At 42.3% G+C, this 13,228-nt stretch overlaps 1 protein-coding gene across 3 annotated transcripts in view; it reads right to left on the bottom strand.

Annotated features, from left to right (window-relative positions):
• Window positions 1–501: 501 nt before the first annotated feature.
• Window positions 502–13,228, bottom strand: part of plekhn1 (pleckstrin homology domain containing, family N member 1) — a 19,278-nt gene continuing 6,551 nt past the window's right edge. For 2 of the 3 annotated variants that reach the window (XM_015035716.1, XM_015035715.1), the window contains exons 4-16: window positions 12,649–12,729; window positions 11,314–11,404; window positions 9,626–9,759; window positions 8,504–8,650; window positions 6,832–6,912; window positions 6,668–6,743; window positions 6,282–6,427; window positions 5,911–6,066; window positions 4,488–4,730; window positions 3,973–4,128; window positions 3,472–3,711; window positions 3,213–3,273; window positions 502–1,294 (exon numbers count right to left, since the gene is read on the bottom strand). In XM_015035716.1, the coding sequence (XP_014891202.1) occupies window positions 1,110–1,294; window positions 3,213–3,273; window positions 3,472–3,711; window positions 3,973–4,128; window positions 4,488–4,730; window positions 5,911–6,066; window positions 6,282–6,427; window positions 6,668–6,743; window positions 6,832–6,912; window positions 8,504–8,650; window positions 9,626–9,759; window positions 11,314–11,404; window positions 12,649–12,729 (1,797 nt within the window). In that variant the 3' untranslated portion in view covers window positions 502–1,109. The remainder of the gene's footprint in view (window positions 1,295–3,212; window positions 3,274–3,471; window positions 3,712–3,972; window positions 4,129–4,487; window positions 4,731–5,910; window positions 6,067–6,281; window positions 6,428–6,667; window positions 6,744–6,831; window positions 6,913–8,503; window positions 8,651–9,625; window positions 9,760–11,313; window positions 11,405–12,648; window positions 12,730–13,228) is intronic. The other variant, XM_015035717.1, reaches the window with a different exon arrangement.

The raw sequence follows: 13,228 nt of genomic DNA, 5'->3' as shown, positions 1-13,228 counted from the left end.
TGTAGAATCTGCCTTAGGTTATGATGAACAAACAGTGTAATGAAAATAGGAGGAAAACATTCTTTGTACACTAAGTCCTTTGTTTTCTATACCAGCCTTTGCCAGCAGTCACCGCGTGAGAGGAATGAGACACATTGGACAGATAGTCCATCATAGAGACATGCAGGACATAAAAACACAGACAGAAACAGAATTAGAAAAACAAAGCCATACACAAAGTATGATCCCAGATGTAAACCCAGAACTAAGTTAACAAATATGCTTATTAAGCTAACTTCTGTCTCTGAAATCTGAACAATTAGAATCTGACAATATAATTAAGAATGCATTTTTTTCATAAAATATCTCTTTTTTGTTGTAAGTTTACATTTCAAGTATTTTTAAAAAATGTTTTATGTTTAGCATTTATTTTTCACCTTGGTTTTAAAAAAAAACAGTTTCTAAATAATTTCAAAGATCATCCACATGAAAATGTTCAAAATAAAGAGACAAACCTGTGTGTATATTTTCCACTCTTTTATTTTCAAATATTAATAATAAAAAACACACCAAACAGAAATAGAAAAGTCACTCATTTACATTGCACGAGTTTTTTTCTTATACAACGTTAGCACCTTTAGGACAATCGGTTCAAGCCACATCTTTTTCCATTAACAATGCGGCTTATTAAATTTACAACATTTACAAACAAAATAATCACATACTTTGTAACAAGTCAAGCTGTAATGGAATGCTTTTACTGATTTAATTCAGAAACAAAATGAAGCAGTAGGAGAGAGAATCATAAAGATAATGCAAATGAAATGGCAACAATGGAGTTAAATAATACATCAAATAATAATAATTATTATTATAAAGTTACATACAATGCACTGTATGTGCTCATTTTAAATGCTACATATGAACCAGACAAGTGAAATGTGTCTGTTGCACTGTTTTATTTTTTCCCCACCTCTCCTGACATCTGACAAAGCACTTCCTCAGATTTGTTACTTCACACTGTACACACCAGCAGACGCTCCAGCCACAACCGTTGGCTTTTATTATCCCTGTGATAGTGATCTGATGTTTGCGCACGTCCAGACGAGTGCCGGGCCTTTTGTTTTGTTTTATGACCATCTCTGCCGAGTTGCCATGGGACCAAGGCCCTGGGCCCCAAAGTCTAATCCTGTCCACTGTGTCGAAATTCCACACGCCGGCTGAATCATCCCAGTCTCACCGTCGTACTCCCAAATGTTGTCATAGTCCACTTCCTGGTCATCTGGCTCTGTGGGTTCGAGGTAAGAATGGCGATCTGTAGGTGAGAGAAGATTCCCATGCGATTAGTTTCAAACAAACTTTTTTTATGATTGTAATTTGTACGAACTTGGACAAAGTCCCAGAGCGGGTGTGTCTTTGTCTTGTTTCACACTACAGCCGCAGAGTAAATCCTGAGGAGCAGCATGCCGCAAAAAACTCATTGTTACTCTTCTAAATGAAATGACATGTCAACAACCTGCCAAAGAATGTCTTTGTAACAAATTTCTATCAGACGGTTCTGTTGTGTGCCGTCAGTCACAAAGAAGATGTATATCCTGTCAGAACGTTGATCCTCTTAATTATGGGACGTCACACGAATAGGCCACGCTCCAGAGGCACGTTTTGAACACTTAATGCACCTTCACTTCTGTTACATTTCAACCATCTGTCATATTGCTGAGAGCTCAAACAATCCAACCTGAGAACATCCAGTGTTAAATTAGCCATTTAGTTGTGTCGAAGTTCCATAAATCACATTTATCAGAGGTCTAGATTTAAAGGGTGCCAATTATTGTGCCTGTTTTCCCAGCCAATCATCAAACGCAGCATCCTTGTCATGATTAGAGGCACTTACTGTATGCATGTAGTGCCTTGCAGAAGTATTCACACCTCTTGACCCTTTTCACCTTTTGTGCCGTTACCACAGATTTTACGTGATAGACCAGTGTTTCTCAACCCTGGTCCTCACCGCCCCCCTGTCCTGCATGTTTTAGGTATTTCCCTTCTGCCACACACCTGAATTGCATCTCTGGGTCATTAACAGGCTTCTGCAGTATTTGATGGTCATGCAGTCATTTGAATCAGCTGTTCTGGAATAGAGGCACATCTGAAACATGCAGAGCAGGGGGGCTGTGAGGACCAGGGTTGAGAAACACTGTGATAGACCAACCTTGAACCAGGTTGTTATCCCGGTTTTAAGGTCATGGCTTGGTATCCTTTAATCACGGAACAACATCAGGGTGTATGAGGATTTTTTAATGTTCAAAAACTTAAAAAGTGGCATGCATAGAACTGACGGAGATTTGGTTGGATTTTCTTCATTTCATAAAGGAGCTTAACCAGGCATAACCAATGCTTAGGTAGATAGATTATACAACAAAACAACCACTGTCAATGTCAGTGTTCAGACATTTTGAAATAAGACTGTGTCCATATTTGAGAATAAAACACTTTCAAATCAATCTGGAGTTGTTTTGCTATTTTGATAACCTAGTTTCCCAGCTGCACCTGAACGCAGCACAACTGTTGGGTAAATTCGGTCTCGTCAACGGATGCTACAGGTAGCTATTTGGACTTTTCTCCAGAATCTGGAATATTAATATTCAGCCTGACGTTGTTTTAAGTGAGTAATTCAGTAAAGTGCAGAACAGCTACGTAACTTCAAAATGTTGCCGTAGATTCTGCGTGTGTCTGCGTGATTCTGCGTGGTTGGAAATAGCGCTGAATTCGCCCGATACATGAGCGTCCCGAATCGGCAGAGCTGTACCGGTGATACGTCGATTCGTGATCGCTCGGGATATTACCACTACAGCATGAGAATTGCTGAATTTATACTGAGATTAACACCAATGGACATCATGTCTTTAATAGGTGCTTTTTGAAAGCATGTTGATTTCCTCGATTTTAATTAAGAGCATCGAACAAAAAGGGGACTGAGTACAATTGGACACTTTTCTTATATTTGTTTGTGAAAAATATTTTAATCCACATCTTTTTTCCTCCCACTTTGCATTTGTGGTTCACTTTGTGTTTGTCTATTTCATGAAATGCCAATAAATTGAAGCTTGCGTGTGTAATTGTACAAAATGGGTAAAAGTTAAAGAGATATGAAGACTTTTTTTATGAGCACACCTTAACCCTGGAGTTAAAACAGAAACCAATGAGTACAAAGGAGTTTTTTCATAAATTCTTACCTAGTGAGTAGCTGTAAGGCGCATGAGAAGTGTTCGTCACAGAGCTTGATGGGAGATGCATCTGTCAGCAGATGTGAAAACAGGAAAAAAATCAACAAACAATCACCATGTTCCAAAGCGTGCCTTTCACTAGCAGCATCTGTTTAAATATCCCCTTCAGCACAAGTATATAAACTAGCTCTCCTTCCTCATAGTGCCCTGGTATTTCTCTTTGAAGCCTAGCATTCCAGAAACTGGAGCATCCCGTTTCCTGCCTCACCTGCTCTTGGACGTGACCAGGCATCGGCAGGAGCTTCAGCCTCGACACGGCCTCTGCTCTCTGCTCTGCTTGGCTTTGATGCATTTCCACATCTAGGCCTGACACCTGTGCCTGGGTGTTGGCCAGGACCAGGTTTCTCCCTGTGCGTCTGCCCATGGGGGGAGTGCGTAGCTGGAAAGACGAGGGTAGGAGATGGGCGTCCTGATGGTTGTGTTGGATTGGTTTGTTCCAGCTCTTCTGCTGAGAGAGAGAGAGAGAGAGACAAAAAAATCTAAATATTTGAAATAAATGCGTTTCTGTGCCTGTAACAAGGCTTGTCTTCTAGAAACAAGGCTGCCTACAGTTTTATCTGGCTTCACATTATTTTTGTGAAACATCCTCAGAGTAAATAATTCCAGCACTAACAATGTCCTTGAGTGTGTTGGTGTGCACTGCTTGATATCAGACAGTCTCTTCAGGTGTAAACTGAAACTAACGATCCAGTGTCATTGACCCACTTACCACTGGCCTGGCCTCCTCCAGGCTGAAGATCTCTGGGGTGCAAGGCTCATCGTACAGGGGAGACAAGGGCTGACGCAGGGCGCACAGGTCAGAGTGGCGTTGGCTGGCACTCAAAGAGTAGTTCAGGGATGTCTGTGGTGTGCTCCAGCTGTTAGACTGATCCAAACAGAATCAAATGTGAGCCAAGGAAGCAAAAATTAGTGCAATTTCCTCAGGTGCAGTATGTTTTTAAGTAAACATTTTGGATAATCTCAGATGAATATCTGAAGCAGAAGGGCAGTAAAAACACCTTGTTTATGAATCATAATAGATGTTAAATTATATGCTTGATTAAACTGATTGATCTTTCAACCCCAGTCTGTATTTCCCCCATCTGTTAACCCCATGAGATGAACCCTCCCACGATCTGGCTACCGACCGTTTCTATTTCAGTTCCTGCACGCATGGTATGTAAAGTGAGCCAACAGTCTCAAAGGGAATATTTGGTTATGGAGCTCGACGCCAGACCGACTTACCTTGACCAGCGGGGCTTTCTCCAGCCGCTGAGGGCTGACATGGTGCAGGGCGGAGTAGGGAGTGCTGTAGATCTGAGACAGCGGGGCGCTCTCCGCAGGCTGCAGGTAGGAGCCGTGCTGCGGCGAGGAGTAGCGCAGCGACAAAGGTCTCGGGTCGCGGTCCGGCCTGGTTTGGGAGGACATGCTGTTGGTCCTGCTGCCCGGTCGGGCCGTCTCGACAGAGGAGGGGCGACTGGAGCTGTACTGTAGGGAGCAGGAGTCACATTCAGGAGGGAAAGTCAGCCATGCGAGTTTTCTTGACACCCCATAGACTTGACTCAGTGGTGTCATATTCTGTTTTTAGTTAACAAAGTCATTTGAGAGTTGGAGAAAAACATCTCCATCAAATTAATTGGAAGAGTGGTGGTTAAGGTCAAAAGTGTAGCAGCAACATTACTTCTGGGCACTCGGCCCTCTTTTTAAGCTAATTGGACGGGCAGGGAGGATGCAAACTCCACGTCTGGGGGAGTTTGGTCAGAGGTCCTGATAATGCAGAGAGCCTCTGGACTTCAAAAGAACACAGAAGTTTACAATCAAACTTTTTCTGCCGACTCAGCACTTTGAGAAGTGCATCTGAAGGTGATTTTGTCGTTTTGTTCTCCGTGTTATGGCTCACCACCTGAACAGTAGTAACAGGAGTACCTTTGGGCTTAGCCTGTGTTTAATCATTTATTTGATGAAAGGAGTCGCTCAGTCTCTGAAATGCGTGCCGGTGACACGAGGACAACTAACTCCAACCATATTAATTGTTGTTTGTTTGATTAGTTTAAAACTTTAAAAGGGATAGTTAAGGATTTTACAAGCAAGCAATTAGTATTTAACGTGGAACAGATGGCTCTCTTGGATTCTTCATTGAGATTGAATCCAGATTAGTCGAGTTTGCTGAGACTCACAGGGTCCAAGACCAACGTGGACCTCTAACATCTTAAAACAACTACAATATCAAAAGTATTGTTGTGGTTTAAACCCTAAAACTGCTTTCATATATGCACTGGGCAGATCTAGAAGCAGAAGTACCTTTAAAGGCAGGAAATAGAGGAAGGCGTTTCTGTTCAGAGTAACATAAAATGGGAAGATCGTCAGTGAAACACCACCTCCATTCTCCACTTCCCCTGCAAATAGATATCAGCTTGTCTACAATAACTATAAAAGGCAGCCGTAATGGTACTTTGAAGGTTAATAAAATAGAGTTTTTCATAAATTGCCATGATGTTTTTAGGATTACACCTGTTTTAAGAAAACAGAAATCTGCTTTGGTTTTGGCCACTCTTGGACTATAACGTCTGTTTCAACCCATGGAAACCAGCTAATCTGGACTTTTGCAAAAACTCACTTGAATAATTATTGATCTATTGTTTGAATGAGCAGGACAAGGTTGACTTACACAGAGAGGCTCAGCGTATCCCGGAGACATCAGGTTTTCCTCATGAACTGGTACCTGAAGGTTCAAGGACCCACGCCCGCTTGGCGGCTGGCTGTATTTGAGCGACTCCGCTCTTCCTTGGCTGTTTCCACTCCATCTATCGAACTTTGTCGCTTGCTGGAGATGACAGAATGCAATGTATTACTACCTAGTAATACAAAAACATGGTGCAATTATTTTCCCTAAATAGTTTTTAGGGCCCATGCTTTCCCCACCACGTGGCTCTTATTCCTGCTCTACCAGTTTGGCAGATGTATTTGCTCTTTAAATTCGCCATCAGCTGTAGACGGCACCATCATGTTTCTCTGAGCGTGACAGGCAGCAAGCCTCACCTCTTTGTTTGTTGGCGTGTATATGATGTCATACACGGGGGGTGGGGGGCTGAGAACAGGGACGTCAGCGGCTTTGAACTGCTGGATCCAGTCACAGAACTCTGTCCTGTCCAGACAGGACACCACTATGGGGTTGATCAGCTTGCCTGTGAAGAGCGGACAGAGAAACAAAGACCGTCATTCGGTCTGCTTGCTCACTGGAATGTGCTACAGCGAGAACATTATTCACCAAGCGTAACAAGCTCCCCCAACCCCCCCACCCCCCTCTCTCATTCATCGAGGGGTTACGCTCTGTGACGCAAGACATTTCAAGAGCTAGCCACTTAGCATAAAACACATAATGTTCCCTTATCAACGCGCCAGTGCTACTGATTCAGCGCACCTACCTTCGATCATAAAGGTGTTGGGCTTGACGTCCTGACAGGGAGTGGTTACTGTAATCATGTTGAGTGGAAGCTTGCCCTGTAATCAGAAGGAGACTTTAGAACAAACACATAGACTAATAGGAGCACAATCTTTAAGTGGAAGAGTATAAGGAGGTGAACATTACCTTATAGAAGAGACCGTTGCTCTCCTCTGATAAGATGATCAGGGTGGAAGGGTACATCACCAGCAATCTGTCACTTTGTTCCTGTGAAAATATGGCAGTAATGAAGCACTTTTTCCTTTTCTCTTGGCAATGATTTTATCATGTAGTAAACGTTCAACTTTCAGTAGCTTCAAGGTTCTGTTTAAAGGTTAAACCGTGAACACAGTAGACAATTCAGTTGTTGTTCTCTTACATATAGAAGCTAATGGCTATGACATTCTAGCTCACTATTTTAATACGGCAGAAATAAACTTTGGTTTTGGTGCGTCTCAGACTAGCTGTTACCTTTAGCCTCTTGGACCAGCTAGTCTGGATTAATACCAAATGAGGGCTCCAATGGAGTTACTTACTGCATGTAAATATGAAGTGTGTGAAATCTCTCTAACCTCTAATATTTATTTTAAAAAGTATCATTAGCATAAACTGGTGCCATAAAACAACATTTTATAGTTGTTTTATGACAGAAGTCCACTTTGCTTCAAGATCAACTAAAACAAGATTTAGTTGATCAAAACAGTTTTTTGTTTTGCATGTAAGATATTAAATGCCTGCACTCTTTTGACAGAACCTCTAGAACGTCTAGGGATTAAAAAAAAGATAGTGTTGGCATAAGTTGATGGCGATTTCTGACATAGTCCATCTTGGACTTGACTCTCCTATCAGACCGCCGTTTAGCTTCTGGGAACAACTAACCAGGATTGTTACGAAATGAAAATGCCAAAAGAGTGATCTTCTGCAAGAAAAAACATTAGGTGCCTATGACATTTTAACAGGACTCCGTTTAAAAAAAGTCTAAAACTACACCCTTACGGTTCTGAAAAATAAACGGGCATCTAAATTATTCATGAGGCAAGAAGGCAAACCCTGAGAACTCGAGGAGAGAAAAGACAGTGAGATCCGGTGCAAAGAATAACAAATGACAAACTTCATGCTTTAATTCTCCTTTGAGAAGTTCCCCGTAAGATCTCGGGTCGAACCAGTTCATGGGGCATTGAAAGGTGTGGCAGTCTGACAGAGTTTATGTTTCCTCTCTCTTGGAGAGGGCGTGTCTCTGGACAGACAGCTGACATTCCAGCTATGAGGTGAGTCGAGTCGCTCTGCGAGCCGAGCAAATGCCAATCTCACGCCCAGGCCCTAAATCACATCAATGGAGCTGCTGCTGCTTCCCATGAAGAATTAACGGATATTCATGCCAGACATGTCAGAACTTCTGCTTTGATTAGCTGCTGTGCGAAGCTGCTGTAGCAATATTTATAGAGCTCTTATCTGATTCTCTTCACTGATAGGTCTTGCCATCTGGTGAAATGCTGCCAAATCTGAGGTGCGCTTCTAAGGAACTGCATGTTGCATATTTAGACTGAAGGAAAAATAATGGACTCCTCCCGTTTAATTCGCCCTTTGCATTGTGTTGAGGTAATGCAGAGTGTTGCGCAATTTGAAAACTATGAGTCACCTGTCTTCGGAGCTGATGTTATCCTGCTTTTATTCAGCATGAGAAGAAATTCCCACACTTTGGAAACATATTTGTGTCATGAATTACACTCAGCTGTACTTCACCGTGTGTTTCCAGAAACATGCGAGTTTCTGACCATCAGCGGTGATTCACTCCTGATAAGGAGCGGTAGAGTCATACCTGGCAGGGCAGATGCTGCAGTCGGACTTTGGTGACGTAGGTGATGGGGCCGAGGCTGTCCCTCTGAGAGCCCTCCCACTCATAGATGGGCTCTCTGTTGATGGAGTTCCTCAGCTCCTCTCTTCCTTCAGATTTGTTCTGGTTTAGCTGCAGAAAGGTAAATTGAAGCGGGATTATCAAGTGTGAATGATCACGATCTGATTTCTGTTCTTGGAATAGAAAAAGCCTATTTAAACATCTACTGCACTAGTGAGATGTGTTTAAAATAAATTCATTTTAAAGTAAACTCACTTTTCTTTAAGTGAGTGAGTTTGGGAGGGTTTCTTTTAACCCCCTAATCTTTCTGTTCATGGTGCATTGCAGCAAAATAAAGTTGGTTCTTTGTGACTCTTCAAATGTTTTGGTTATTGCTTTTATGGACAAGTTTAGGCGAGTAGCAGTTATGTTGTTGCTCGGTATGGACCATTTGCACGTACCAGGATAAACCAAATTTTTTAAAATGCAGCAGTTTGAAGTAACACAAACATTTCATCACATTAATCCCAAGATTTTTCCTGTTTTTTAATGGGATGCGAGTGAAAGTGCAGGAGTAACAGACATGTTTTCAGGCTGTGTTGTGCCCCTCTAACAACTGTTGCTGCTCACTACCAGTCAGCTGGCTAAAATAAGGTCCTTATGTATATATTGTTTGCAAGCTGTGATCCGACTGCACTTATTGTGCTCTTTGCAACTTAATACTATGTTTTAAGCCTCTTTACATGTCTTTACCAAAGGTGCTGATTATACTATATGGTGCTTTACTTTTGTTGTTTTGTTCTCTTATGACACATCCAGGCTTGCGTGTTTCATCAACCTCCTGTGAGGTTGGGGTCAGCATTTAAAACCCGTTCAGTTTAAAGTAGGTCGTAATGCGGTCCAAGCCTCTCCCTGTTGTGCAGGGCTTCAAGGAAATCCAGCAGCGGCCTTAAGTGACTCACTGTATTTGCACACTCACACATCCTGTTTTATCAGGAGTGGCTGGAAACAAAAGCTGAGGTAGATTAAAATATACAGTCAAGCAGTGCCTTTGAATTCGGAAATAACATTCAGAAGGAAAAGTAACTTTTTCCTTCTGTGACTTACTCTCACTCTGGTGTAATTTTCAGGTTGGATGGCAGTGCCTCCGTTCTGCTCGATGCTCTCCTTGAGGAGGCCAAACCACAGGTCCATTTCTTCTTGACTGGCGCAGTAGACGATGATGTGGTTCAGGCTGACACCTGACGGACGGGATTGAGAAGAAAACGAGTCATTCAGGGGCGCCTTTCAGTCACGTTAGCATAAACAAGAAGGAAATCACTCTCCAACTTTGTTTACTGCAGGTTACGCAACAAATGCAGGAAAAGTTAACACATGCAGACCACATGTAAGCTCCTGAAAGCCCCCGTTGACCTGCTGTGTTTGGTATTTTAAAGATTGGAGCAAGAGCTCCCTCCCACAGACTGCTCTTACCCAGAGGGGGCGAACAGGGCCGGGATGATCCAAGCTGCAATCCCCCTCTACCTATCAGTCCTGCACATACCACAGATAACCACCAGAGATATTTTGTTTCATTTCAGCCTGTGGCTTTGTACTCTAATAGTCTGGAACCGAACCGCTGAACGTTGACCGCTCCGCGATAAGCAGTAGCTTGGCTGGGAGTTGTTTTTCTTTTTCTGGCTTTATATTAAGGGGCCTTTGCTGGCAAAACTTGAACTGTTTCACTCTTTTAAAGGTTTTTTTTTTTTTCCCCTACTAAATTCCAGCAAGATGTGAGTATTTAAACCATCGGTTAGTTTACAGAAGTTACAAGCTGTTGTTACAAGCAATTATCCGTCATTAGCCAACTTTCACAGCCACATTAATTTAAACTATGCAGGGTCTTCCGGGAACTCTTCAGCATCCTCCGGAGTTGCGTTTGCTTCGTCACCTCCTAACAAGCCAACATTCATCTCGCAGAGCAACTCTACGTCATGTCTTTCCTTTGACTCAGAACTTATCCTTACTTCCTTCTTCATGTTTTCTGTCAGCGAGGCCTCCCAAATGGAAAGAAAAAGGGTTCGTACCAAAGAATCTGAGTGCTGAAACACAACACTGGAATGTGGGAAGTCTGATCTGAGAAACTGCAGGGCTAATTTACGATAAAAGGAACACCAAGGAGTTTATATATTTTGACAGCAAAGACTTTAGGCGGATGGAAATGATGAGGAGCTACAATAACAGAAACCTTACACTGTCACGACTGAGGAAGATTATCCCAAAGTGGTTTTTGTTTGCTCGCTTTCTCAAAAGAAAAGCAGCAAATTTATATTTCCAGCAGATATTGATCTGCAGTTTTTGGCCTGCGTCATAGATCATGTGAAGTGACAAGGTTAAGAGCGGTAGCCGGGCTTTTCAGCACGACAGCTGGGCTGACTGAGGTGCACCTGTTGTCTAACAAGCAAGGCTTTTAAGACCAGTTTATTCCCAACCCCCCACCCTCGCCTGACCGATGGGTGAAGGGGTCCGGGCTCTAGTTAGTCTGGAGTTTGACTGGAGGTGAAGAGGTGAGGAGGGTCACGGCACCTTTGAATCACTGAAACAGGATAAAACGGGGGAGGCTGAAACCTGAAAATAGTGTGTTTTAAACCGATAGGAAAAATTTTTTTGAAAAGATGTTGAAATCTCACTGTAACTTCTAAACCCTCTGGATTTTTATTGAAAGTGATAACCAATAAAACACAACCGATGATTATAACATACCAGCGCTCTGTGCCAACACCTGCCTGGATTGTTTCTCACAAAGACAGACTTACCGTTTATTTGGAAGGCATATTCCTCTGGTTGGCTGTGATTACAGTTCTGCTGCAGGTTGCAGATAGAAAGCTCCTTCAATGGTAGAGTTCCCTGTGCAACGTAACGAGAGAATATCTTAAACACAAAGCCACAAACAAAAGCAGCTGCAAGACACGTTCTGCATTTATGCAGGTGGAGTGACTGTGTGGAAATGAAACAATGCTGAAGCATGACCCAGTTAACAAGCGGTATAAAAATACATTTTCTGAAAAGTACGGGGAGAAAGAAGGGTGTTGATTGGCTGTTATAAACCACCATTTATATACCACGGATGAAAATGCATGAGTCCATGCATGCTTTGTGTATTTTGGCTTACAAATAGAGCACTAATACCACTACTAATGATGATAATTTTAACATATACAAAATAAAGCCTCATTATCATAGACGTTAAACAAAAATGGACAAAGATGTTCCTGCTTTTATCAGGGTGGTCCTTGAACACCACAGTAAATACAATGTTATCCAATTACCACCACATAGAATATAACAGTAGGAGCTACAACAGGACTTGAAACTGGCAATGCAGGATTGGTGCAGGATACAGTGTAACTAGGAGTTCCAGTTTTATTTAGATGTTTAATGTTTGAAGTTGGGGGGGAGGGGAGAATCTGAAAAGTCTTTAGAAACTTACATGTGGAACGGAAAAGATTTTCAGCTCTTCCGATTTCAAAATGGACAGATGTATTGTTTCTGCCTGTGATTCTAACAGTGGTTAACTTCGTCAGCGAACATTCAGAAACTAAACAGCTTTTTAACTCGGAGCTGAAACATGATTGTGTTTTAGGTCAGAACAGCTAATAGATTTGTGTTTACCTTGCACATTTTCCACTGAGTAAAACTAAGGGCAGCCCAAGCAGCACCAGTGGTTCTGGTACCACAGTTTGAACTAACACTTTTCCCTGCTCTGTTTGTGATGTCATTCGGATCAGATTTTTACAACATTAAGGGACAAATCACCATGTTACTGAGGTCAGCCTGTGTAAATCAGTGATGAATCCCTGTCTGTCTTCTTTCTGAGCTCGTCTGCAGTCTGACTAACGCTGCGCGCAGGTGCGTAGCCGTCTCTCTTCGGCAGGGGGTTGAGTTCCCAGCATGCACAGTAAGCGGATGATTAATGGCCGCAGTTGCTTTACGAGACAGCTGAAGTAACTTAATCATACTTTCTGTTTACCAACAACGTGCTGGTTGCCCAGTGGGGGTACACATCAAAATTTATGAATTCATAAAATCAAACTTGTAAAAGTTAGAAAGATTTACATAGCTGAGACACTGCGTATTTGAAAAGTCCTCACCTGATAGGTTAGCCCGGTTGTGTTGTTGGAGACGAAATGAAGATATGATTCAAAGAGATCCAGGTAGCAGTCGTGTATGTCCTGCAGAGGAGTTGGAACGCCATTAATTAATCAATTTAAAACATAGGATGAGAGAGAAATGTTTTAAATGAATCATAATATACAAAACTTAAACCAAAAAAACTGTTACAGTTAGTTCATTCAGCATTGGATGACTCACAAAATGTTCAAATTGGACATTTCTCTGTTAAAGTTTGTTAAAATACATTGTGTTCTTTTTGCCATTGTGACGCGATTCCTTTAATCAATCTTTGGTCCTACGCTTCTGACAATGTTGTGACACAGCTCTGAAAAATCACATTTCCCACCGTAAGCAGCCGGCGTGTCCTCTATCAGCCCCTGTGATCAGAACAACTCTCTCTACCCCGAGGTCCTAACTGTGTCGAGGAGGTTTCACAACTGCGGCAGGTGAGAGCATGTCCAAACACAGGCTTGCAATCTTGCTTGATTGGCACCGAGTGGATTATTCACAACCCAGCCACCACGTCAAAACCTAAGGGTGGTCTCAAAAACTGTAGAG

This window comes from Poecilia latipinna, unplaced genomic scaffold (assembly GCF_001443285.1).
Source record: "Poecilia latipinna isolate Pla-1442-1.1 unplaced genomic scaffold, P_latipinna-1.0 Scaffold346, whole genome shotgun sequence".
NCBI lineage: Eukaryota > Metazoa > Chordata > Actinopteri > Cyprinodontiformes > Poeciliidae > Poecilia > Poecilia latipinna.
Note: the sequence above shows the minus strand (reverse complement) of the source record. Positions and strands in the feature narration are given on the sequence as shown.